Source organism: Mastigoproctus giganteus, chromosome 10, assembly GCF_048544385.1.
Source record: "Mastigoproctus giganteus isolate SK-2022 chromosome 10, ASM4854438v1, whole genome shotgun sequence".
In the NCBI taxonomy this organism is placed as follows: Eukaryota; Metazoa; Arthropoda; class Arachnida; order Uropygi; family Thelyphonidae; genus Mastigoproctus; species Mastigoproctus giganteus.
The window spans coordinates 229789352-229814085 of record NC_143584.1 but is presented as its reverse complement, the minus strand read 5'-3'; the positions used below and the strand labels follow the sequence as shown (position 1 = coordinate 229814085).

The 24734-nt window shown below is 38.8% G+C and overlaps 1 protein-coding gene across 2 annotated transcripts in view; it reads left to right on the top strand.

Moving 5' to 3' along the window:
- Window positions 1–24734, top strand: part of TTLL1B (Tubulin tyrosine ligase-like 1B) — a 262941-nt gene that overhangs the window by 105246 nt on the left and 132961 nt on the right. For both annotated transcript variants that reach the window (XM_090384144.1, XM_090384143.1), the window contains exons 6-9: window positions 604–673; window positions 10128–10262; window positions 10382–10490; window positions 16466–16546. In XM_090384144.1, the coding sequence (XP_090240270.1) occupies window positions 604–673; window positions 10128–10262; window positions 10382–10490; window positions 16466–16546 (395 nt within the window). The remainder of the gene's footprint in view (window positions 1–603; window positions 674–10127; window positions 10263–10381; window positions 10491–16465; window positions 16547–24734) is intronic.

Sequence of the window (24734 nt, the reverse complement as noted above, 5' to 3'; positions counted from 1 at the left end):
AATATCATCAACCAAAAAACAATAAATAAATAAATATTAACCATATTATATTATATTAAAAACATATTATAAACAAAAACATATTAAAAAACATAATATATTAAAAATATTAACCATAAATATTAATAAATAAATAATCTGTCCTCCCCTTCTAATAAATTTGTCTAATTTTTCCTTAAATTCATTCAAACTACCCACCTTCACAACACTAGGTGGAATTTTGTTCCAACAATCCATCACGCTCTAGATGCAAGCAAATTTTTGTATGTCTGCTCTGCAACCATCCCTTTTCTATTTTAAATTTATATCTCCTTGTCTCCAAGAGTTAGGATGCCATGCACATTTAATCCTAGTATGGTACACATATATACTTGTGTATGCACATGGTCTGTGCTAGTGAATATAAAACATAATTCACATATATGCAGATCCCTAGATACTGAGCATATATGAGAGAGAGAGAGAGAGAGAGAGAGTGAGTATCGATATATATATATATATATATATATATATATATATATATATATATATATATATATATATGTATCTATAGTTTTATTACATAATAATACTTTGAATGCTTTTTCTCTTTTTATATTTTAGCTCAAGGAGTTGGGATTTTCCTAATAAATAAATTATCTCAACTGAAAAAGTGGTCTAGAGATAGTCCTAGGTATGTAACTACATCTTTTGTTCATGTTATCTGGAAATGATAAATAAATTTAATGCATTATACCATATAACAAACTTTTGTTTATGTTCAATTTATTAAGCTTCTTTTTTGGTGTTCCAAATACAATTTTGGCATTGGTTTTGCTGTACAGTCTTGCTTTTCAAGCTTGCTTTCTTGCATCATTTGCCATTACTAATACTACTAATACATGTGACTAGCAATTATATTGGTTGTATTAGAATTGCTAAAAACATGAACAGGCACACTTTTGCTTGCTTAAACACTGATGCAAAGAGTATAGAAAAAATAAATGTAAGGAGTTTGAAGTGTTGATTAAATCATCAAATGCTGAGATAAATATAATAGAAGCATAGTGCCACTCTAATAATGGGAATGCAACAATTAAAATGTGTAATAAAGGACACACATGATGGCGAGGGGAGGAGATATGCTTTTGGTTAAGATGCACGTAGATTATAAAACAGTACAAGAGATCGCAGTTTATTATTGAGTCAGTCTGGTATAACATAAACACTGGGAAATGAAAAATTACAGTGGAAGTATGTCCTATGCGAAATGACTGTGATGAGTATAATATACAACTATACAGACAGAGTGGGAGAGCAAATCATAATGTCATATCATGGGGGATTTTGATTTTCCAGATATCAATTGGAACTTATGGTTTGGCTGCTCACTCAGTAGCAGAACATTTCTGGATTTGCTAGAAGCCAGCTTTCTACATCAACATATTTGGTAAACAACAAAAGAAAGCAATATTCTTGAACTGGTTATCAGCAGTGATTCATCATGTATTAAGAACCTTTGAATAAGGAAACCATTAAGTGTCAGTGATCACAATGTATTGATATGGGATATTTTCAAAGAAATAACTATTGTCAAGGGTAAAGGTATGTAATGTTTTTGTAAGGATGATTATAATGGGCTCAGACATTTTTTAAACTCTTTTCAGTGGGACCAGCTTATGTTGTTAAAAAATGTAAATGCCAAATGAGAATAATTCAGGGAGGTGCTACTAAATGTAGTAGTAGTAGTGGCATGTGATGCAAGAAAGCATGTGTATGAGCTTATGCAGCATCAGCCAAAAAAAAAAAAAAAAAGTCACACCATTCCCTCCAAATGCCTGTCCAGTTCCTCCTTAAATTTATTCAAGCTATCAACTTCCACAACGACAGATGGAAGTTTGTTCCAGCAATTAACCACCCGCTGGCTAAAGGCAAATTTCCGCACATCTATTCTACATCTGTCTTTTCTTAATTTGAATTTATGCCCCCTTAGGTTTGTAATCTGAACAAGTGGAAGGATCCCATCAGAATTCAGCGTGCTCAACCCATTCAAGGCCTTATACACCGCACAGGTGCCTAGTCTCCAGCCACTGCAATTTGCAGAACTTAAGCCTCTCTTGGTAAGAGGATCCCTTCATTCCCCTCACCAATCTTGTTGCCCTTCTCTGTACACGCTCAAGTAAATCTACATCCTTCCTAAAATGAGGCCTCCAGACCTGTACACAGTACTCAAGGCGTGGCCTGACCATTGCCTTATACAGAGGGACAATCACCTCCTTCTCCTTGCTAGCAAAATTCCTATATATCATTGACAAATCCCTATGACCTGCCCTGGCAGCAGGTCATGGGGTTTTACTAAATAATTAAATAATTACTAATTACTAAATAATTATTAATTATTTAGTAATTAGTTAATTTGGTAATTAATTATTAGTTAATTAATTACCGGATATTAATTATTTGGTAATTATTTAATTACCAAAACCCCTAAGAATTATGTTTTGTGCATTTCGTTTTCAAATTACATTTTTACCAACACCCTTTGGCATCTCTCATATTGTGGATATAACTTCGCAACTGTGTTGGCATGTTGCATTACCAGAGTACATGCCCGCCCACTGATAATGAAGCCCAATAGCTTCGAAACGATCGTCTGGGTGGTGGTATCCTCTGAAAATAAATAACAATAGTCTTCTGTACTAGAGAAGCGTTATTTATTTGAAGTAGTGCAATACTGCTTGTTGTGAAGGCAACCACAATACGAGATACAATTAAAACGATGCCTTCTACACTACTTATGTAGTTCAAATTTATGGGTTAACTATGGCGTATTTACACTGATATTATATAATTCACAGTAGTGAATAGAAGGCACTACAGACCTGTGAGTTTGGTCGCTGGGTGGGAAAATAATGGAGACAATAGTTGAATGAGTAATCCAAAATCACCTTTATAGGAGTGGTGCTATAAGATAATTACAACATGGGTTTGATAAAGGGAGATCCACCTGGCCAATCTGATTAGCTACTCTGAGATTATCACAAAAGAACTGGATGCAAAAATTAATTTTGACATCATATACTTAGATTTCAATAAAGCCTTTGACACTGTACCACATTAGTATGAGTATTAATCACACCAAATTATGCAAGGAAGTAAAGTTATTCTTCACAAACCAGAAACAAACATGAGCTAACCATAGTTTGCCCATTTCTAAAATGAATAAAAACTCAGAGGAAGGGAGCCCTATTCCCTCCACCTGAGATTGGCTAACTACAGTACCAAATGAGAGGCATTTAAAAATTCCTGCAATCTCTGCTAGCATTTGAACCAAGGCTCCTTCAAATGAGTGACAAGTGGAGAAACTACTCTATTATCATGGAGTACATTCTTAACAGTGGATAGCTTTGTGTGATGTTGCTACCCAGATTTAATCCATACAACTTCTAAGGATCAGCTAATCTCTAGAAAACTTGGAAAGTCAATGCAGAACACACCAGTTTCTCATATTCAAATGGTTTATACCTATGGTAAAAACTTCAATGGCAAACTAGAGTAATTATTATAAAAGCTAAATTAAAAATATATAAAATGTTACTCATTTTTATTAGTTATTAGTGTTAGTAGTTGCAAAAGATGCAAGTAACAAAGCTTATTACAGAATCAGCCATATCACCTGTTCAAGTTCTATAATTTAATTTGTCTACTTCTTCTTTAACACGTTAATGCTGGGGCAAACAGATGGTGGATCACTACTCTAATGTCCACTGGGCAAAGCGATCCACCGGTGGGTCACTGCAGCTAATTATCATTGGACATTGCGACCCATGGGTGTCTCATTGTGCTACAAGTCTTGGCATTAAGCTCCCGGTGTTTAAGCATTTTATCAGATTCACCCGTCCTCCATATATATTTATCTACCAAGTAGTAGTAGTAGTAGTAGTAGTAGTAGTAGTGGCACCTGATGCAAGAAAGCAAGTGTAGGAGCTTATGCAGCATCAGCCAAAAAAAAAAAAAAAAAAAAATCACACCATACCCTCCAATTGCCTGTCCAGTTCCTCCTTAAATTTATTTAACCTATCAACTTCCACAACGACAGCAGATGGAAGTTTGTTCCAGCAATTAACCACCCGCTGGCTAAAGGCAAATTTCCGCACATCTATTCTACATCTATCCTTTCTTAATTTGAACTTATGTCCCCGTAGGTTCGTATTCTGAACAAGTGGGAGGATCCCATCAGAATTCAGCGTGCTCAACCCATTCAAGGCCTTATAGACCTCAATCAGATCACCACGCAGGTGCCTAGTCTCCAGCCACTGCAATTTGCAGAACTTAAGCCTCTCTTGGTAAGAGGATCCCTTCATTCCCCTCACCAATCGTGTTGCTCTTCTCTGTACACGCTCAAGCAAATCTACATCCTTCCTAAAATGAGGCCTCCAGACCTGTACGCAGTACTCAAGGCGTGGCCTGACCATTGCCTTATACAGAGGGACAATCACCTCCTTTTCCCTGCTAGCAAAATTCCTATATATCATTGACAAAACCCCATGACCTGCCCTAGCAGCCTGTCTACATTGCTCAGAAAACTTCATATCTGACTGCACAATTACTCCCAGGTCTTTTTCATTTTCTACCACCTTAAGTGTAGTACCACACAGTTGGTACGTTTCTCTGGGGTTACTTCTACCCATATGCAGTACTTTGCATTTGTCAAGGTTAAACTTCAGTTGCCACTTCTTAGCCCATCTGCCCAAATTATCTAGATCCTGTTGCAGTAGCACACTGCCATTACTGTCATTAACAACCCTGCCAACCTTCGTGTCATCTGCAAACTTCGACATTAAGCCTGATATACCTTCATCAATATCATTGATAAATATACAAAACAACAGTGGACCCAACACCGAACCCTGTGGGACTCCACTAATAACATTAGTCCACGAAGAGCAGCACCCATTGATTACCACCCTCTGTCTTCTCCCACTTAACCATCCTTTTATCCATTGTAGCAACTTACCCTTAATACCATTCTGCTCCAATTTGTACAGTAGTCTTCCATGCGCAACAGTGTCAAAAGCTTTCCTGAAATCCAAGTATATGATATCAAAATTATTTTTTGCATCCAGTTCCTTTGTGACCACATCAAAATAACCAATCAAATTTGTCAGACAAGACTTTCCCTTAACAAACCCATGCTGTGTCTGAATTATTGCTGCAGTCTTGTCTAGATGATCCTGCAATGCATCTTTAACCAGTGACTCCATTATTTTACCCGGAACAGAAGTTAAACTAACTGGTCTGTAATTATTCGTGTCACCCTTCGAACCTCCTTTGTGAATTGGGGATACATTTGCACATCTCCAGTCCGTGGGAACCTCCCCTGAATCCAAGGATGCTCTCATGATTATGGCTAAGGGTTTGCTTAGTTGCTTTGCCACCTCCTTTAATATAACTGGATAGATCCCATCCGCCCCAGGTGCCTTTCTTATGTTTAACTTCAACAATTTCTCCTCCACTTTGCTCTCAGTTATTACAAAATCATTAAGCACACTGCTACAATTTGATAACCTTCTTCCATTTTCAAACTGTAATGATTCCTCACGTGTGAATGTAGATGCAAAATACTCATTCAGTTTGTTTGCTATCTGAGCAGGATCATCAACAGTCGAACCATCGATGTCAAGTGGACCAATCATATTCAGCCCCTTCCTTTTAGAGTTTATATAAGTAAAGAAATCCTTGCTGTTTTTCTTAGCATCTTTTGCCAAAGATTTCTCGTAATCCGCCTTTGCCTGCCGAACCTCCTTTGTGACCTGATTACAGACTAGCTTATATCTGCTACAGGCTTCTGCATCGCCTGATAATTTATATGCATCCCATGCATTTTTCTTCTCTGTCACGAGTCTCATTAGTTCATTTGATAACCCAGGATTGATCCTGGGCTGATAAGTATCAGCCCAGGATCAATCATTTTTATTTATTGAGGTTTTTATGAGGTATATAAAATCATAGTAGTTGGAATAGAAAAAGGAACCAATAGTTGACAGTTTTATTTCAAATATAATTTCAAATAGATGACTCTCTCATCAACCGGTGCAATACCACCACTTTTCTTATTGGAGGCGTGAAGTGGTGGAACCTATGTTTAGTCTCCAGAGCTAAGTTCCAGTCAACCCTTCCGTAGTATGACTGATGACTTTTCAGGTTATGATGAACATCATGGCGAGATCCAATTTTCCTTACATTTCGAGGGTCCAGCTCTAAAACGGTGTTTACAGGCCGACCGCTAGTTAATACACCAGATCAACCTATTGGTAACTCTTTAGGAAGTTTCTGGATCAGCTAGTGTATAATATTGCTACTTCTACCCTGCCAGATAGTGACTGGAGGAAGTCCAAGTAGAGTGTATGCCGGGGGGGGGGATTGTCAAGGGGGTGGATATTATCTATCCTAGGGTTCGCCGGTTGTAGGAGTTCCTAATCAACTATTTTACTTCTTCCTCTCTATTCTCCCATCTCTTGTACATCCTTAGTTTTCTTTTGTTCTAGATCTATCCACGGGGCTCGGCTGTTATGTCTTACTTCCCTACTCCATATGTTGCCCCATAACTCCTCCATCGTTTTCTGCTTGGGTGATCCGTTGCCTTCTTTCCTGTCTTCTCCGAGACTCCTGTAGAAGGCTCTTTGGTCCTCATCAAAGATTCAGTTATTTACTTTCATATGGGAGCTCTCTTTGTATTGGCGTAGTCTCTTGCTGAGTGCGAGGAGTTTCTGTGTCAGTGTGTCCAAGTATTCTCCTATTCTCTGATTTTTTGTCTGGTATTGGCTGTGAATGCTGTCTCTCTTCAGGATGCTCCTCACTTTTCCAATCAATTTCTTACTCCTATTACCCCTTTGATTGGGTTAATTGGCCTACTTAACTCTTAATTTTTCTATCTTCTGCTGAAGTCTTCTTTCCCGAGCTGGCGGTTTCTTCTGTTTTCGGTTCTTCTGCTGCTGGTCTCTTGTTTCTCTTTCATTAATCCTAGTGGCTGCTGTGGCAGCTTAGTATACGGCTGTGTAGATAGCCTCGAGTGTTTCACCATTGTTGTCAAGGTAATGTGGTATTTGCCGATTAAGGTGGTCTGTGACTCTCCACAAGGTTCGGTATCATGTAGGTCTTTGTGGGGTCCATTCCTTCAAATTCTGTTAGGACCTTCTTCCACTTGTCTTCTATTCTGGATATCATGACCTCGTCTCTTTCCACTTCAGCTGTTCTGGGTTGTATTTCTTCCTACTCTTCCTCTGGTTCCATAGTAGTATGCGCTTCCTACTGGTTCCATATTAACCATATTCTTTGTTCTTTGTAGATGACTGCTCGCATCCTGCTTGATTTTTTTCCAAGATTGCAGAAGCTATTGGCTTCTTCGTGATGATGGTCCTTCTCTGGTCTGCTATTCATTGTTCGGTGACCTGAATATCTGGGAATCGTTCCAACCACTTGGTATGTAGTCTCGACCTGTACGTTGTCATATCAGTCTCTAGCTTGGTTATTTCATAGTATGCTAGCATTATGTATGTATTCATTTCGATGCTCCACTTGATGTGTTGCCATTTTCTTCTTTCCTGGGTGGTCACTAGCACATCCAGTTGGTGGGGCTCAATTGTCTTGCCCTTTTCTTGTGGTAGCCATATGGGGGACAGCGGCACCTGCTCCACTGTCTTCCTTGGGAGACTGTTTCCTACTTTCCGAACCGACACCTCTCTCTAAGGCCTGAATGCGAGTGACTTTATCCTGCGCCACACTTATTATTTCTCTTTGACATCATCCATCTAGGGAGGACGCTTTGCCTTACATCCATCGGTAGTGTTAGCATTGGCATTAGCATTAGTAGAGGCATTTGATGCAAGAAAGCAAGCTTATGCAGCATCAGCCAAAAAAAAAAAAAAAACCCACTTCCACTTCACCCCTCTGTTCGTTCCAAATACCTGTCCAGCTGAGCCTTAAACTTACTTAGGCTATCAACCTCCACCACAAGGGATGGAAGTCTGTTCCACCAACCAACCACCCGCTGGCTAAAGGCAAATTTCCGCACGTCTATCCTACATCTGTCTTTCCTCAATTTGAATTTATGCCCTCTCAGGTGATTTTTCTGAGCTAAAGGAAAGAATGCTATCAGCATTGAGCATGCTTAAACCATTCAAGGCTTTATACACCTCTATCAGATCACCTCGCTGGTGCCTAGTCTCCAGACACTGTAATTTGCAAAACTTAAGCCTTTCTTCGTAAGAGCAACCCTTCATTCCGTTCACTAATCTTGTTGCCCTTCTCTGTACTCGTTCCAGCAGCTCTACATCCTTCTTGAAATGAGGCCTCCAGACCTGTATACAGTACTCTAGGTGTGGCCTGACCACTGCCTTATACAATGGAATAATCACCTCCTTATCCCTGCTAGAAAAATTCCTGTATATCATTGACAATACTCCATGAGCTACTCTTGTAGTCTGTCTGCACTGCTCAGAGAACTTCATATCTGCCTGCACAACCACCCCCAAGTCCCTTTCATTCTCTACCACTGTCAGTGTAGTACCACAGAGTTGATACGTTGCTCTGGGGTTGCTGTTTCCCATGTGTAGTACTTTACATTTGTCAATGTTAAACTTCATTTGCCACCTCTCAGCCCATCTGCTCAACCTTTCCAGATCCTGTTGCAGCAGCATAGTGTCAGTAGTGTCCTTGACATCCCTGCCAACCTTTGTATCATCTGCAAACTTGGACATTAAGCTTGATATACCATCATCAATATCATTTATAAAAAAAAAACAATAATGGACCCAACACTGAGCCCTGAGGGACTCCACTAATAACATTAGTCCACTATGAGCAGTGTCCATTGATTACCACTCTCTGTCTTCTCCCCCTCAACCACTCCTTTATCCATAGCAGCAATTTGCCTCCAATGTCACACTGCTCCAATTTGTGTAGCAGTCTTCCATGTGCAACAGTATCAAAAGCCTTTCTAAGATCCAAGTATATAATATGAAAGTTATTCCCTGCATTCAGTTCTTTTGTGACTGCATCATAGTATCCAATCAAGTTGGTCAGGCAAGACCTCCCCTTAACAAACCCATGCTGTGTCTGAGCTATAACTGAAGTCTTGTCTAAATGATCCTGCAGTGCTTCTTTAACCAGTGCCTCCATTAATTTTCTTGGAACAGAAGTTAAGCTCACAGGTCTATAATTACTTGTGTCAGCCTTTGATCCTCCTTTGTGAATTGGGGTCACATTTGCACATTTCCAGTCTATGGGTACCTCCCCTGAGTCCAAGGAAGCTCTCATAATTATGGCTAAGGGTTTGCTTACTTCCTTTGCTGCCTCCTTTAATATAACTGGATAGATCCCATTCACCCCGGGTGCCTTTCTTGTGTTTATCTTCAACAGTTTCTCCTCCACTTTACTCTCAGTTATTTCAAGATTCTGTAGCTTACTGCTAGAGTTGAATACACCTCTGGCATTCCCCTTGCTGAATAACTCCTCATGTGTGAATGTCGATGCAAAATATTCATTTAGTTTGTTAGCTACCTGAGCAGGATCATCAACAGTTGACCCATCAATATCAAGTTCTTGGGAGTAACACTAGATGATGCCACTATCTGCCTTAGCTGCCACTCCGACCTTGCAGAAGGTAGGTCTGCTGGAGCAACTTTTGCAATGTTTATTTATTTATTTTTATTATTATTATTATTTATTTACTATTATTATTCTAATTTATTACTATTATTATACTGGTCTCCCAGCGTGATGGAGCCGTATTCGAGTCTGCCAAAGGGGGACTTGTACCCAGCTCCATCAGGCTGGTATTCCAGTGTCGTAACCAGTGGGCTGTCATCAGTAGCGTAGCTACCCTTTTTCAGACCCGGAGGCAAAGAACATGTACGGGCCCCTACTTAATTAATGAAAATTGCAAAAAGAGGAGACAGCCAAAGACGAGGGGCCCGGGCCTGGAGGCAATTGCCTTACCTGCCTATATGGTAGCTACGCCACTGGCCATTGTGCCCCTAATTATTGCTATTATTATTAGTAGTAGTAGTAGTAGTAGCAGCAGTAATAATAATAATACTGGTAAATGATGTAAGAAAGCAATTATATTGAGATATTTTTTCACTTAGTTTCAATCCTGCTGCTGTGAAGGAATCTTATGTGATATCTCGTTACATTGACAACCCTCTTCTGATTGGTGGAAAAAAATTTGATTTACGCATATATGTTCTAGTGACTTCCTTCCGTCCATTGAAAGCTTACATGTAAGTAACAACCTTTGTGTTCCAAAATTAAAGCTTGATATACAATATAATTTTGCAATAAATGAATTAACTTTTTTTTTTTGTTCTTGCTTATTCTTTTAATATATATAATTTTACAGATATCAGTTAGGTTTCTGTCGTTTCTGCCATGTTAAATACTCTGGAAATGTTAGTGAACTGGATAATATGTTTGTGCATCTCACAAATGTATCTATTCAAAAGCAGGCTGTAAGTATACGGAAAATTTTTTCTTCTTCTGCTGGTTTGAAATCAGCTTAAATATTTATTTAGATACAGTGATGTTTGTCTTTTTTTATTTTATTTAATTTAGTAACATGACATCAAGAATTTTTCTTTTTAAGAAATATTGTAAGTTCCAATTATGATGGACTATAAAATCTATATTCTTGAATATTGTCAGTATTTACCACATTTATCAAACCAAATTTTTGTGTGTTTTCATAGTTTCCTCCCTCCATTGAAATGTGTTTTGATACTGTATTCTCAGATTATAGAATAAATTTTTAACTGTCTTTATCTTCTTTGCAGTTATCAAGCAGTTAACATGAGTGAGATAGGCAAAGATAAAATAAACAATTAGGGAAAAAAAATCTGAAACTTAAATAGCATTGGCTCACCTGGTTTTAATTTCTTGATAAATATGTAAAGAAAGCTTATAAAATTTATTATATACTCTGAGAATATGTGCACATACTTTGGTAGGACATATTTTGAGTGAAAATTTATTAAAAATTGTGACCTGTTTAGTCATAGGTAGATCAGGTAATTGATCATTTGTTTTTCACAATTGCATTGTTATCAGCCATGAAAACAAAGTGAAGTGAGGAAGAGTGCAGAACTCTTTACAGCTTTGAAAGAATGCAGAAAAGTAGGATGCAAAGGGGTGGAATGTTGATAACTATAACAGAGCATTGTCGAGTGCAGTGTCGAGTCAGTTTGGTGTGACATAAGCATTGCGAGATCAAAATTGAGAGTAGGAGTGTGCTATAGGCCTAATGACTCTGATGAGTATAATAAGAAACTGTACAGGGAAATAGAGTGGGCCAGTAAATCAGAGAGTCTTATAATGGGAGATTTTAATTTCCCAGATATTGACTGGAGTTTGGGGGCTGGTCACTCACACACTAGCAAGGCTTTTGTGGATTTATTGGATGATTGTTTTCTACATCAGCATGTTCGGGAGGCAACTAGAGGGAGTAATACTCTTGATTTGATTATCAGCAGTGATTCTTCATGCATTAAGAATCTGCAGATAAATGAACCACTAGGTGGCAGTGATCACAGTGTGCTGAAGTGGGATTTACTCAAAGAGGTAACTACCATTAGGGGTAAAGGGAAGGGTTATTGCTTTCGTAAAGGCGACTACGATGGACTGAGACAGTATTTAAATTCTATACAGTGGGACCAACTGATGATGTTACCAACAGCAAATTCAAAATGGAAAGCATTCAAAGAACTTATCTTGGAAGCTACTAGGCTTTACATACCAACTAAGAAATATTGTTCAAGGTTTAGGCCAAAATGGATGTCAGATGAACTGATGAGGCATATGGCAGAGAAGAAACATGCATGGGATACATACAAATTAACACATGACACAGAAGCCTGTGATAGATACAAGTTGATCTGTAACCAAGTTACAAAGGAGGTTAGGCAGGCGAAGGCAGAGTACGATAAATCTTTGGCAAGGGAGGCAAAGAAAAACAGCAAAGAGTTCTTTACTTATGTAAACTCTAGAAGGAAGGGGATGAATCAGATTGGTCCACTTGACATCAATGGGTCAACTGTTGATGATCCTGCTCAGGTAGCTAACAAACTAAATGAATATTTTGCATCGACATTCACACATGAGGAGTTATTTAGCGAGGGAAAGCCAGGGGTGTATTCAACTCTAGCAGTAAGCTAGAAATCTTGTAATAACTGAGAGTAAAGTGGAGGAGAAACTGTTGAAGATAAACACAAGAAAGGCACCCGAGGTGGATGGGATCTATCCAGTTATATTAAAGGAGGCAGCAGAGGAAGTAAGCAAACCCTTAGCCATAATTATGAGAGCTTCCTTGGACTCACAGGAGGTACCCGCAGACTGGAGATGTGCAAATGTGACCCCAATTCACAAAGGAGGATCAAAGGCTGACACAAGCAATTATAGACCTGTGAGTTTAACTTCTGTTCCAGGAAAATTAATGGAGGCTCTAGTTAAAGAAGCACTACAGGATCATTTAGACAAGACTTCAGTTATAGCTCGGACACAGCATGGTTTTGTTAAGGGGAAGTCTTGCCTGACTAATTTGATTGGATACTATGATGCAGTCACAAAGGAACTGGATGCAGGGAATAACTTTGATATTATATACTCGGATCTTAGAAAGGCTTTTGATACTGTTGCACATGGAAGACTGCTGCACAAATTGGAGCAGTGTGACATTGGAGGCAAATTGCTGCTGTGGATAAAGGGGTGGCTGAGGGGGAGAAGACAGAGAGTGGTAATAAATGGACACTGCTCATCGTGGACTAATGTTATTAGTGGAGTCCCTCAAGGCTCAGTGTTGGGTCCATTATTGTTTTCTGTATTTATAAATGATATTGATGATGGTATATCAAGCTTAATGTCCAAGTTTGCAGACGATACAAAGGTTGGCAGGGTTGTCAAGGACACTACTGACACTATGCTGCTGCAACAGGATCTGGAAAGGTTGAGCAGATGGGCTGAGAGGTGGCAAATGAAGTTTAACATTGACAAATGTAAAGTACTACACATGGGAAACAGCAACCCCAGAGCAACGTATCAACTCTGTGGTACTACACTGACAGTGGTAGAGAATGAAAGGGACCTGGGGGTGGTTGTGCAGACAGATATGAAGTTCTCTGAACAGTGCAGACGGGCTGCAAGAGTAGCTCATGGTGTATTGTCAATGATATATAGGAATTTTTCTAGCAGGGATAAGGAGGTGATTATTCCCTTGTATAAGGCAATGGTCAGGCCACACCTAGAGTACTGTATACAGGTCTGGAGGCCTCATTTCAAGAAGGATGTAGAGCTGCTGGAACGAGTACAGAGAAGGGCAACACGATTAGTGAATGGAACAAAGGGGTGCTCTTACGAAGAAAGGCTTAAGTTTTGCAAATTACAGTGTCTGGAGACTAGGCACCACTGATAGAGGTGTATAAAGCATTGAATGGTTTGAGCATGCTCAATGCTGATGGGATTCTTCCTCTCGCTCAGAATAATCACCTGAGAGGGCATAAATTCAAATTGAGGAAAGACAGATGTAGGATAGACGTGCGGAAATTTGCCTTTAGCCAGCGAGTGGTTGGTTGGTGGAACAGACTTCCATCCCTTGTCGTGGAAGTTGATAGCCTAAATAAGTTTAAGGCTCAGCTGGACAGGTATTTTGATCGAACAGAGGGGTGAAGTGGAAGTGGTTCTTTTTTTTTTTTTTTTTGGCTGATGCTGCATAAGCTTGCTTTCTTGCATCAAATGCCTCTACTAATGCTAATGCTAAATGCATTAGTTGGATTGGGAGAGAGGCTACCCATGGAGCAAAGAGCATTTTGAGAGACACTAAGTGGATATTTTTTATTACTTAAAAATTATTGGTTTTTATCTTTTTGTTTAACATTATTAGTGCAATTATTATTTGTATTTATCTGATAAAGTAGGAGAAATTCCTTCTTTCTTACTTTGAAATTGCTTAAAATATAAAGTTAAAATGGGAGAGAATTCTTCTGCCATTGTTAAATGCATCAATATAGAATGGCATTTAGTATTCTTCTGTGTAATTTCATAGGAGCATAATTAATATTAGAAATATTTTTATTAAATTTATAAACTATAAATTGTTAACACTAGTTCACTAGTTATTTAACTAACTAGTGTATATTTTATATTTGTCCACTAGTTATTTCATAACTAGCGAACCAATGTGATTCATTCCTTTCCTTCTAGTGTTTACATAAATAAAAAGGGCACTTTCTTTGCCAGAGATTTCTTGTAATCTACCTCAGCTTGCCTAACCCTCTTTGTGACTTTATTGCAGATTAGTTTATATCTATTATAGTTTTCTGTATCCCCTGATAATTTATATACATTTTGTGTATTTTTCTTCTCAGCAACTAGTCTCATCAGTTGATGACATCCACTTATGTCTAAATTTTGAACAATATCTCTAAACTGGTATAAAAAGCCTATTAGCTTCAATGATTACCTCACTAAATGTTTTCTATTTATAAATTGGTGCCAGTAACATCATGTGGACCACCTTGGCAGTAGTTCTTCTTTAAGTAAATGCCACATTAGTACACTGTGTACCATCTTGGCAGTCTTGCCATGCTATAAGATTGCTCCTGGTTTTTTGTTCTTTTTTCAGGTAAAAGGTAAAATGGGTATAGATTCCCATTTAGGATTTATTTTTATGAAGAATTCTGAGGGCTATCAGGCAAGTGTATTTCTGATACTTTTGATTCAGTTTTAACCTTTTAATCACTGTTTTATGTTTCAATGTGTTCACAATAACAATGACAGTGGCTGCTGCCTTTGGTCTCACATAGGAATGAGTAATGTTGCCACAACCAATTGCTGTTGCAGTTGTTTCTGGCCAAAACTGTCCATTTTTGCTTTGGAAGTGCTTTTACTTTAGCATTAATAGCTGTAGCAACCCCATTCTAACAATAACTCTTTTCATGACTTTACCATTTGTTTTGGCAAACTACCAGACACTATTATGAAAGAAGAAAGAATTGATGTACAGTAGTCCTCAGTTGGGGAATTGATAAGTGTGCAAAAAAAGCACAAAATATAACAGATTATCTCAAATCATTTTTGGAAATTAATAATTCCTGATTGCAATGTTGAGTGTCAGAGAATATTTGACCAGGTGAAAAAAATTGATTTCAGATCTCTATTTGGAGGAGCTTTGGAAATTCTCTTGATAGCTGTCTTAATAGCAGTACTGTTGTTATCAACAAATCTTTGACTCATCATTTTTGAAGTGTTGCAAAGTCTGCGACTGTATATTTCTCAAAGCAGTCATACCCTAGTTGATGTATAACAGACAATTCAAACAGTAAACCATAGACAGAAAAAAAAAAACATTTTACTGTAACTAGTAAACAGTCCTGTGGCTATGTTTTAAAATAAAATGTGTATTCTCTCAGTGAAATTTAATTTATAGTGCAATAAATTACATTTCAGACTTTATAAAATATCTCCTGCTTTTCCCAAACACTCTCCAGTTGTTTTTTTTTTTTTTTTTTTTGCTTGTTTTCATCCAAAAACTTTTTGTTTTTCTCCTGTTCACGATTGCCTGATCTCCAGCGCTTTGAAATTCAAAAGTTGGCAGCTGTGCAAGAGAGCAGCTGCTTGAGTTACGCTAAATTTTTTCATTGATCTGTCCGATGATGGGTAACATAAGCAAATATATCAACATTGGATCAATACTGACAGGATCTATATTAATAATTGTTGATCAGATGGAAGATTCCAAAATAGTTTACTAGTTGGTGGGTGATAGGTTTCTCCATTACTTTGAAAGAGTTAAGAGTAGAGGTACATGCATTGGGATGATAATTGGAAGGGAGGGTAGAATTTGTCACCCTTTTTTAAGAAGTGGCTGGATATGAGCAAATTTCCAACAAGAAGAAGGAGGAAAAACACCAGTGGAATAAGAAAATATTAGAAGGCAACACAAAACAAAAGCAAACTGAGAAGCACAGATTTTGAGAACAAGTGGATAAATTCATCAGGACCTGGAGCTTTTTTGACATAAAGACTATGCAGAATTCTAACCTTCTGTCAAAAGACTGCAAGACCAATTGAACGCAGAATGTTGAAAGCTGTGTTTGTCTTTCAAGAAAAATGTATAACAGCCTACAAGAAAATAGAAATGTTTCCTCTTCCTCCTTGATACATAAAAGTGTTCCTACGAGAAAATATATTTTTTAATGTTCTTAATTTTAATGTTTTTAATTTTTAATGTTTTTAATGTTCTTAATAAATTCTTAATTTTTTAGAAGTACTAAAGTGAGTGAGGAAGCAATGATTTAAAAGAGAAGCAAATTTTACATTTGTCAACAACCTTGAGAGCAGAATTTGATTTGATCTATTTTGAATACATATTTTTTAAATTAAAATTATGTAGATTGTAGTAAAGTTTCTAAAAATTTTGTTCTGTGCTCTGACATAGGATGAATATAATAGTGTCCATGGAGGAAAATGGGCTATTCAGAATCTACAACTATATTTGGAAGGAACTAGAGGCAAAGAGGTTAGAAAAACTTTTTTCATGTGTAATTTTTATGTTAAAATATTTATAGTATAATAAGTAAAACCTCCATAAAATTTTTTACTTCTTTTTGTAAACATAAAACTATGGGAGTTCAGAATAGTTTACCCTGAAGACACACAGATATCAATAATATATTCTACTTTTGATTCTTAACATCTTTACAGTTTTCTCTTATTTTATTAATATACAGGGTGTCTCAAAAATACACGGCATAACTTCAGGAATGAGTTCCTCATATGTAGACAATAAAAATATTTCATATCAACATAATTTCGGAAATGCTTGATTTCCGAGTTTTGAAGGTCTATCTATGACACTTAACTGTTCACATCATCTTATAGTAATTGTTCAAAATGTCCACCTTCTGCTTGAATACAGGTCTCACATCGACATCTCATGGACTCGCGAATACGATGCAAAATTCCTGGCATGTTTTCTATTGTCTAACAACCTGCCACAATTCGATTGCAGACAGTTTCCAAATCAGCTACCAGAGTCTAATACACCAATGACTTTAAATGGCCCCACAAGAAGAAATCTAATGGGTGTAAATAAGGTGAGCATGGAGGCCAGCCAGTTGGTCCACCGACTACTTCAGGAGTCGTAGATCTTGGTTGTCCTCTGTCGGCAGCACGGGGTGTAAAGGTCCCATGTTCACATAGGCTGCGATGGATACCTTCAAACATTTTCCTGTCTGGACATCTTCATTCTGGGAACCTTTCATGGTACAAAAAAAGAGCCTCCAGAGCATTGCAGTCCGCCAAACCGTTCATAAAGTGCATATCCACTTTTTTTTTTTTTTTTTTTTTATGTAAACCCCAAACACGAGAGGTGTTAGAACCTATAGTACTTAGTACCGTGCTTGGGTTGGAGGTTGAGAAGACGAAAGAAGATATTTGTTGACATTGGACTTGAACTTCTGTAGATTTTAATTTTCAGGAAATACATATGGAGGAAGTTTCTTCCAGAAAATGGCAGTTGAATGAATAAACGAGGTAGATGAAAAGTTGGTTCTGTGAGTTTGAAGTTGGACAGTAAATGGATGTTGGCTGGTGGTGGCACAAGTTCGGACTGTTTTGAAAGAGAGAGCAGGAATTATAGAAGCTAATTCAGAAGAACAGTGCCCATGGAAGTATCTGTAGAAGAGACATGCAGCAGAAACAGTACGTCTATGAGACAGCGAGTGCAGGGACTCTGTTAGAGATGAGTTATTAATTAACCTAACTGCCCTCTTCTGAATGGAATCAAGAAGCCTAAGAGAGGTTTTGGGGGGACCACCCCAGATGTGGTAACAATATTGCAAGGCAGGGCGGATTTGCGATTTATACAGAGTGAGCAGCTGTTTGGAAGAAAAGTAACGCCGAGAGCAAAAGAGAAAACCAAGTTTTTTAGATGCAGAGGAAGCAATATTTGTAATGTGCTTGTGCCAAGAGAGATTAGAAGTCAGGGTAATCCCCAAAAGAGATATATCATTTTGCCTAGAAATCGCAGTGTCACTAAAGATAAGCATGGGAACAGAAGAATCCTTTTTGTGAGATATAAGACAAGACTGAGTTTTAGAAGGGTTGAAATCAACTAAGTTGTCTTTACCCCACTGGAGAATTACCTGAAGATCGGCATTTAAGGAATTGGTAGCAGATTTTCAAGAAGGTGAAGCTGATTGAGCAGGACAAGGTTTCTCAAAATGGAAAGTGGATTGCAATGTGCTATCATTGGCAAAACTATGGATAAGATTTCCAGTCAATGGAAGAAGGTCATTAATATACAAGAGGAAAAGAGTGGGGGAAAGAACTGAACCTTGGTGACACCGGCATTAGTGGAGAAGTTAGAAGACAGAGAGCCATCTACCATCACCCTCAGTGAGCGATCAAAGAAAAAACTGGATAACCAATTACTAAAAACAGTTGGCAAACCATAAGATGGAAGCTTGTTTAGAAGACCTTTATGCCAAACACGATTGAAAGCCTTTGAGATGTCAAGAGCAACTACTTGTGTTTCACCGAACCTTTCCATTGAATTAGTCCATAAATGGGTAACATAAGGAAGAATATCACCAGTGGATCAACACTAGCATTAGCATTAGCATTAGTAGAGGCATATGATGCAAGAAAGCAAGCTTATTCAGCATCAGCCAAAAAAAAAAAAAAAAAAAACCACTCCCATTTCATCCCTCCGTTCGTTCAAAATACCTGTCCAGTTGAGCTTTAAATTTGTTTAGGCTATCAACTTCAACAACAAGTGATGGAAGTCGGTTCCACCAACCAACCACCCGCTGGCCAGAGGCAAATTTCCGCACATCTATCCGACATCCGTCCTTCCTCAATTTGAATTTATGCCCTCTGAGGTGATAATTCTGAGCAAGATGAAGAATCCCATTGGCATTGAGCATGCTCAAACCATTCAAAGCCTTATACACCTTTATCAGATCACCTCGCCGGTGCCTAGTCTCCAGACTCTGTAATTTGCAAAACTTAAGCCTTTCTTCGTAAGAGCAACCCTTTGTTCCATTCACTAATCTTGTTGCCCTTCTCTGTACCCATTCCAGCAGTTCTACATCCTTCTTGAAATGAGGCCTCCAGACCTGTATACAGTACTCAAGATGTGGTCTAACCATTGCCTTATACAAGGGAATAATCACCTCCTTATCCCTGCTAGAAAAATTCCTGTATATCATTGACAAGACACCATGAGCTACTCTTGCAGCTCGTCTGCACTGCTCAGAGAACTTCATATCTGCCTGCACAATTACCCCCAGGTCCTTTTCATTCTCCACCACTGTCAGTGTAGTACAGCAGAGTTGATACGTTGCTCTGGGTTTACTGTTTCACATATGTCGTACTTTACATTTGTCAATGTTAAACTTCATTTGCCACCTCTCAGCCCATCTGTTCAACCTTTCCAGATCCTGTTGCAGCAGCATAGCGTCAGTAGTGTCCTTAACAACCCTTCCAACCTTTGTATCATCTGCAAACTTGGACATTAAACTTGATATCCCATCATCAATATCATTCATAAACACCGAAAACAACAACGGATCCAACACTGAACCCTGAGGAACTCCACTAATAACATTAGTCCACGTTGAGCAGTGTCCATTGATTACCACTCTCTGTCTTCTGCCACTCAACCATCCCCTTATCCATAGCAGCAATTTGCCTCCAATGCCACACTGTTCCAATTAGTGCAGCAGTCTTCCATGTGCAACAGTATCAAAAGCCTTTCTAAGATCCAAATATATAATATCAAAGTTATTCCCTGCATCCAGTTCTTTTGTGACTACATCATAGTATCCAATCAAATTGGTCAGGCAAGACCTGCCCTTAACAAAACCGTGCTGCATCTGAGCTATAACTGAATTCTTGTCTAGATGATCCTGCAGTGCTTCTTTAACCAGTGCCTCCATTAATTTACCTGGAACAGAAGTTAAACTAACAGGTCTATAATTACTTGTAATTATAGACCTGTTAGTTTAACTTCCATGTGTCAGCCTTTGATCCTCCTTTGTGAATTGGGGTTACATTTGCACATCTCCAGTCTATGGGTACCTCCCCTGAGTCCAAAGAAGCTCTCATAATTATGGCTAAGGGTTTGCTTACTTCCTTTGCTGCCTCCTTTAATATAACTGGATAGATCCCATCCACCCCAGGTGTCTTTTTTTGTTTATCCTCAACAATCTCTCCTCCACTTTCCTCTCGGTTAGGCGCCTCCATAGCCAGGTGGGAAGGAGCAGCAGTGCGTAGCACAGGCTTCTTGATTAGACCGGGGTTCGAGCCCCTCACCACCAAATACGGAGGATGCGGAAAGGTCAGGGAATGACCACCGCATATCCCGGAGCAATATGGCCTTAGTTGCTAATGCTCCTAAAAACCAAATAACAAACAAATAACAAACCTCTCGGTTATTACAAAATCATCCAGCTCACTGCCAATGTTTACTTTACCTACATCATTCTCCTTCCTGAATAACTCCTCATGCGTGAATGTAGATGCAAAATACTCGTTTAGATTGTTAACCACCTGAGCAGGATCCTCAACTGTTGAACCATCAATATCCAGTGGACCAATCTGATTCATCCCTTTCCTACTCGAGTTTAAATATGTAAAGAACTCTTTTCTGTTTTTCTTTGCATCCTTTGCCAAGGATTTTTCGTAGTCTGCCTTTGCCTGCCTAATCTCCTTTGTGACTTGGTTACAGACCAACTTATATCTACCATAGGCTTCCATGTCACCCATTAATTTGTATGTATCCCATGCATTTTTCTTCTCTGCCACATGTCTCATTAGTTCATCTGACAACCATTTAGCCCTAAACCTTGAACAATATTTCTTAGTTGGTATGTAAAGCCTGGTAGCCTCCAAGATTAGTTCCTTGAATGCTTCCCATTTTGAGTTTGCTGTTGGTAACATCATCAGTTGGTCCCACTGTATAGAATTTAAGTACTGTCTCAGACCATCATAGTCGCCTTTACGAAAACAAAAACCCTTCCCTTTACCTCTGATGGTAGTTACCTCCTTGAGTAAATCCCACTTCAACACACTGTGATCACTGCCACCTAGTGGTTCATTTATCTGCAGATTCTTAATGCATGAAGAATCACTACTGATAATCAGATCAAGAGTATTGCTCCCTCTTGTTGCCTCACGAACATGCTGATGTAGAAAACAATCATCCAATAAATTCACAAAAGCTTTGCTAGTGTGCGAGTGACCAACCCACAAATTCCGGTCAATATCTGGGAAATTAAAATCCCCCATTATAAGACTCTCTGATTTACTGGCCCACTCTATTTCCCTGTACAATATCTTATTATACTCATCAGAGTCATTAGGCCTATAGCACACTCTTACTCTCAATTTTGATTTCCCTATGCTTATGTCACACCAAACTGACTCGACACTGCCCTGTCCATCGATGTCGACTGGCTTCACTTCCTTGGACTTTATGTGTTTCTTAATTAATAGCATAACCCCTCCTCCCCTCCTGTCCTGTCTATCCTTTCTATACACATTGTATTCCCCAAATTCCAGTTCCGCATTACTTATATCTGTGTGACACCACGTCTCTGATATCCCAACAATATCTCCCTTTGATGTTTTGAGCAATACCTCAAATTCATCAAATTTATTTACCAAACTCCTAGCATTGGTGTACACGCAGGTATACATGCACCTGTTTCTATTCTTAGCTACCCTAACACAACCCATGTGTTTACTTGTACTGCAATGACTCCCAGCAGTCTCTGAAATATCCTGCATCTTGTTTTTCAGGCTTCTGCTCATTTCAATAGAAGCAGTGCAAAAATCACTTCCACCTCTGCCAGTGGCTACTGTTAATCTATTAGTCCTTGTATCCCCCCCCAACTAGCAGTTTTCCGACCCACCTAACACTGCCTCGACAGCATCAGCAAAAATTCTTGCACCCTTTCTATTTAAGTGTATCCCGTCCCTGTAGAAGCAATCTCTCCTGTTAACAAGTACAGTCCAGGCTGAAAAAAATTCTACCCCTTGAGCCTTGCACAATCTTTCCAGGGCCGAATTGATCGACAAGGCTCTCATCATATACTCCCTCCTATCGTGTCTGGGCAGAATTGCAGACACTTTCAAATTCAACCCTAATTCACGGCTTTTTTTCAACAGTGACCTTTACTTGCTAAGTAATTCTGCCGGTCTCCTACTCTTAATATCATTAGTGCCAACGTGTACAACTATATCATCTTTTGTGCCCTTAAAAGATGATATCCGCTCTACAACGTCATCAACCTTTGCCCCTGGCAGACATACCCTGGTCCTATTCCACCTATCCTTTTTACAAAGCATGTTCCCCGTTTCCCTGACAATAGAGTCACTAACAACTACTAGTTCCTGTGGGACCAGCGCATTCTGCCTAGGGGGCTGCCTCTGTGTTGCCTGATGACCAAGTGCAAGCTCTGGCGTTGATGTGTGCAGCTGAGAGCTTGATGGGCCCCTCAATTTATTTCCTTCGAGGGCATCCACCCTGTCCTTCAAGCTCTCATAAAGGCCCATAACAACGCTGAGTTGTCGCCTGATTTCCTTGCACTCCTTACATCGTGCACACACAAAGAGATCCCCCTTGGCAGTATCATGTCCCGTACCCGACTGCTCCGCAAACATCAAGCAAACAGTGCATTTTAAAAGACTGTGATTCAGAGGGCAACTGCCCCCCTCAGTTCTCCCCTGAACCACAGCACTCCCATTAGCTTGAGCCTTTTGCTGTGCTGCTCTGGTCAGAGTCATGATTTCGATTTAATTCAATAAAATTTCAAAACAAAAATTAAATCCTTAAGTTATATCCCAAAACAGTTTTGTTATATTTTTTTTTTTTTTTTGGTATCTAATGTTTTCTACGAGTTCCCTTTATACAACTTCCGTATCACGTGTACCACTATAGTTATGTATTAATTATTTGTTACGATTAAGTCATTATATATATATAGAGTTAAAAATACAATTTAATTGACAATAAAGTTTATCAAGATTAATAGATTTACTGATTAACTGACAATATTATATTATGCACTATACTACACTAAGCTTATGCTATCGTGTAAAAATGACGCAATCCATACTGGCGATCGTTGATCAGATAGAAGGTTTCTAGGTAGTTTAAATGGCGGTTAATTGATTTCTCCATTACTTTAGAAAGAGTAGAAGTAATTGCAATGGGACGATAATTGGATGGGAGGGATTTGTCATCCTTTTTAGGAACTGGCTGGATATGAGCAAATTTCCAAGCAGAAGGAAAAACACCTTTGGAATAAGAAAGTGAAAAAAGGCAGCAAAGAATAGGAGTAAGTTCAGGAGCACAGGTTTTGAGAACAAGTGGAGAAATACCATCGGGACCTGGAGCTTTCTTAGCATCAAGATTCATCAAAATCATTTTGACATCCTTTTGACGGAAGACCACAGGAGGCATTGAATGGAGCGTGTTGGGAATGGTGGGAGGTGTTTTACCAAGATCATTAATACATGAGTTGGAAGAAAAATGGGATGCTAGCAGGTCAGCTTTATCCTTGGCTGAAGTGGCAACCGAACCATCTGGTTTGGACAGAGGTGGAAGCAGATATGGGCAAAAGTTGCAGCCAATAGCTTTGGCAAGAGACCAGAATGCTCGGCTACCATTAGGGCAAGAAGCAAGTTTTCTACTCTTAGCCTGTTCAAACTCTAGTTTGGACTGGTTAATAACTGCTTTACAATTGTTGCGAGCTTTGGTGTAGGCAGAAAATGAAACTGAAGAATTAGAAACAAGCCAATTACGATATGCAACATTCTTCTCTTGAACAGCCTTAGTACATTTATTGGAAAACTAAGGTTTAGATTAAGGACGAGATTTTAAAGTGGAGTGTGGGATAAAGGATTCCGTTCCTGCAAGAATAATTTCACTGACACGATCTGAGCAAACGTTGACATCAGAAGTTTTGAAACAGTAATCCGACCAAGGAAAAGAAGAAAAATCTCGCAGGTCATCCCATTTTGCATTCTTGTAATGCTAAACGACACGAGGTTGGGAATAGCCATGAGATAAAAGTTCCATTGGAGAAGAGACAATCACCAAGTTGTGATCTGAAGTGCCTAAAGGACCTCTCACTTCGACCATGTACTTAGAACGGTTGTTTGTGAGAAAAAGATCAAGCGTATTGGCTGTATGATTAGGATTGTCCAGTAAATAATAAATAAATTTTCGGTTTATACTCCGGGACGACCAAATGATCAGAGGAGTTCACAAGATAGACAGAATACAAGAAACAGCACCGTATTCGGCAGTCACGGGCTTGAAAACCGGTCACTCAAGGAACGTGTACTTATGCACCCGCGCGCCTCACCACTAGGCTACGTCTGCCAGTATTCTTGTAGGTAAATGAACAATCTGTGCAAGATCATTAGTAATTGCAAAAGCCTCAGCATCTCGACCTGCTGGGTCGGTGTGACTAGAAAATGGAAGCCAGCTGAAGTTGTGAATATTAAAATCACCAAGGAAAATTACCTCACTGTTAGGAAAGTTGGACTGGAGAAAGTCAAGTTGCAAAGAGAGGAAGTCAAAGAGCTCCAAGTGATTAGTGGAGTTGGGAGAACAGAGACAACAGATGAATTTCACACATTGAGGTAGAGAGAATTTAAGCCAGAGAAGATCAAAGAGAGGAGATTCCAAA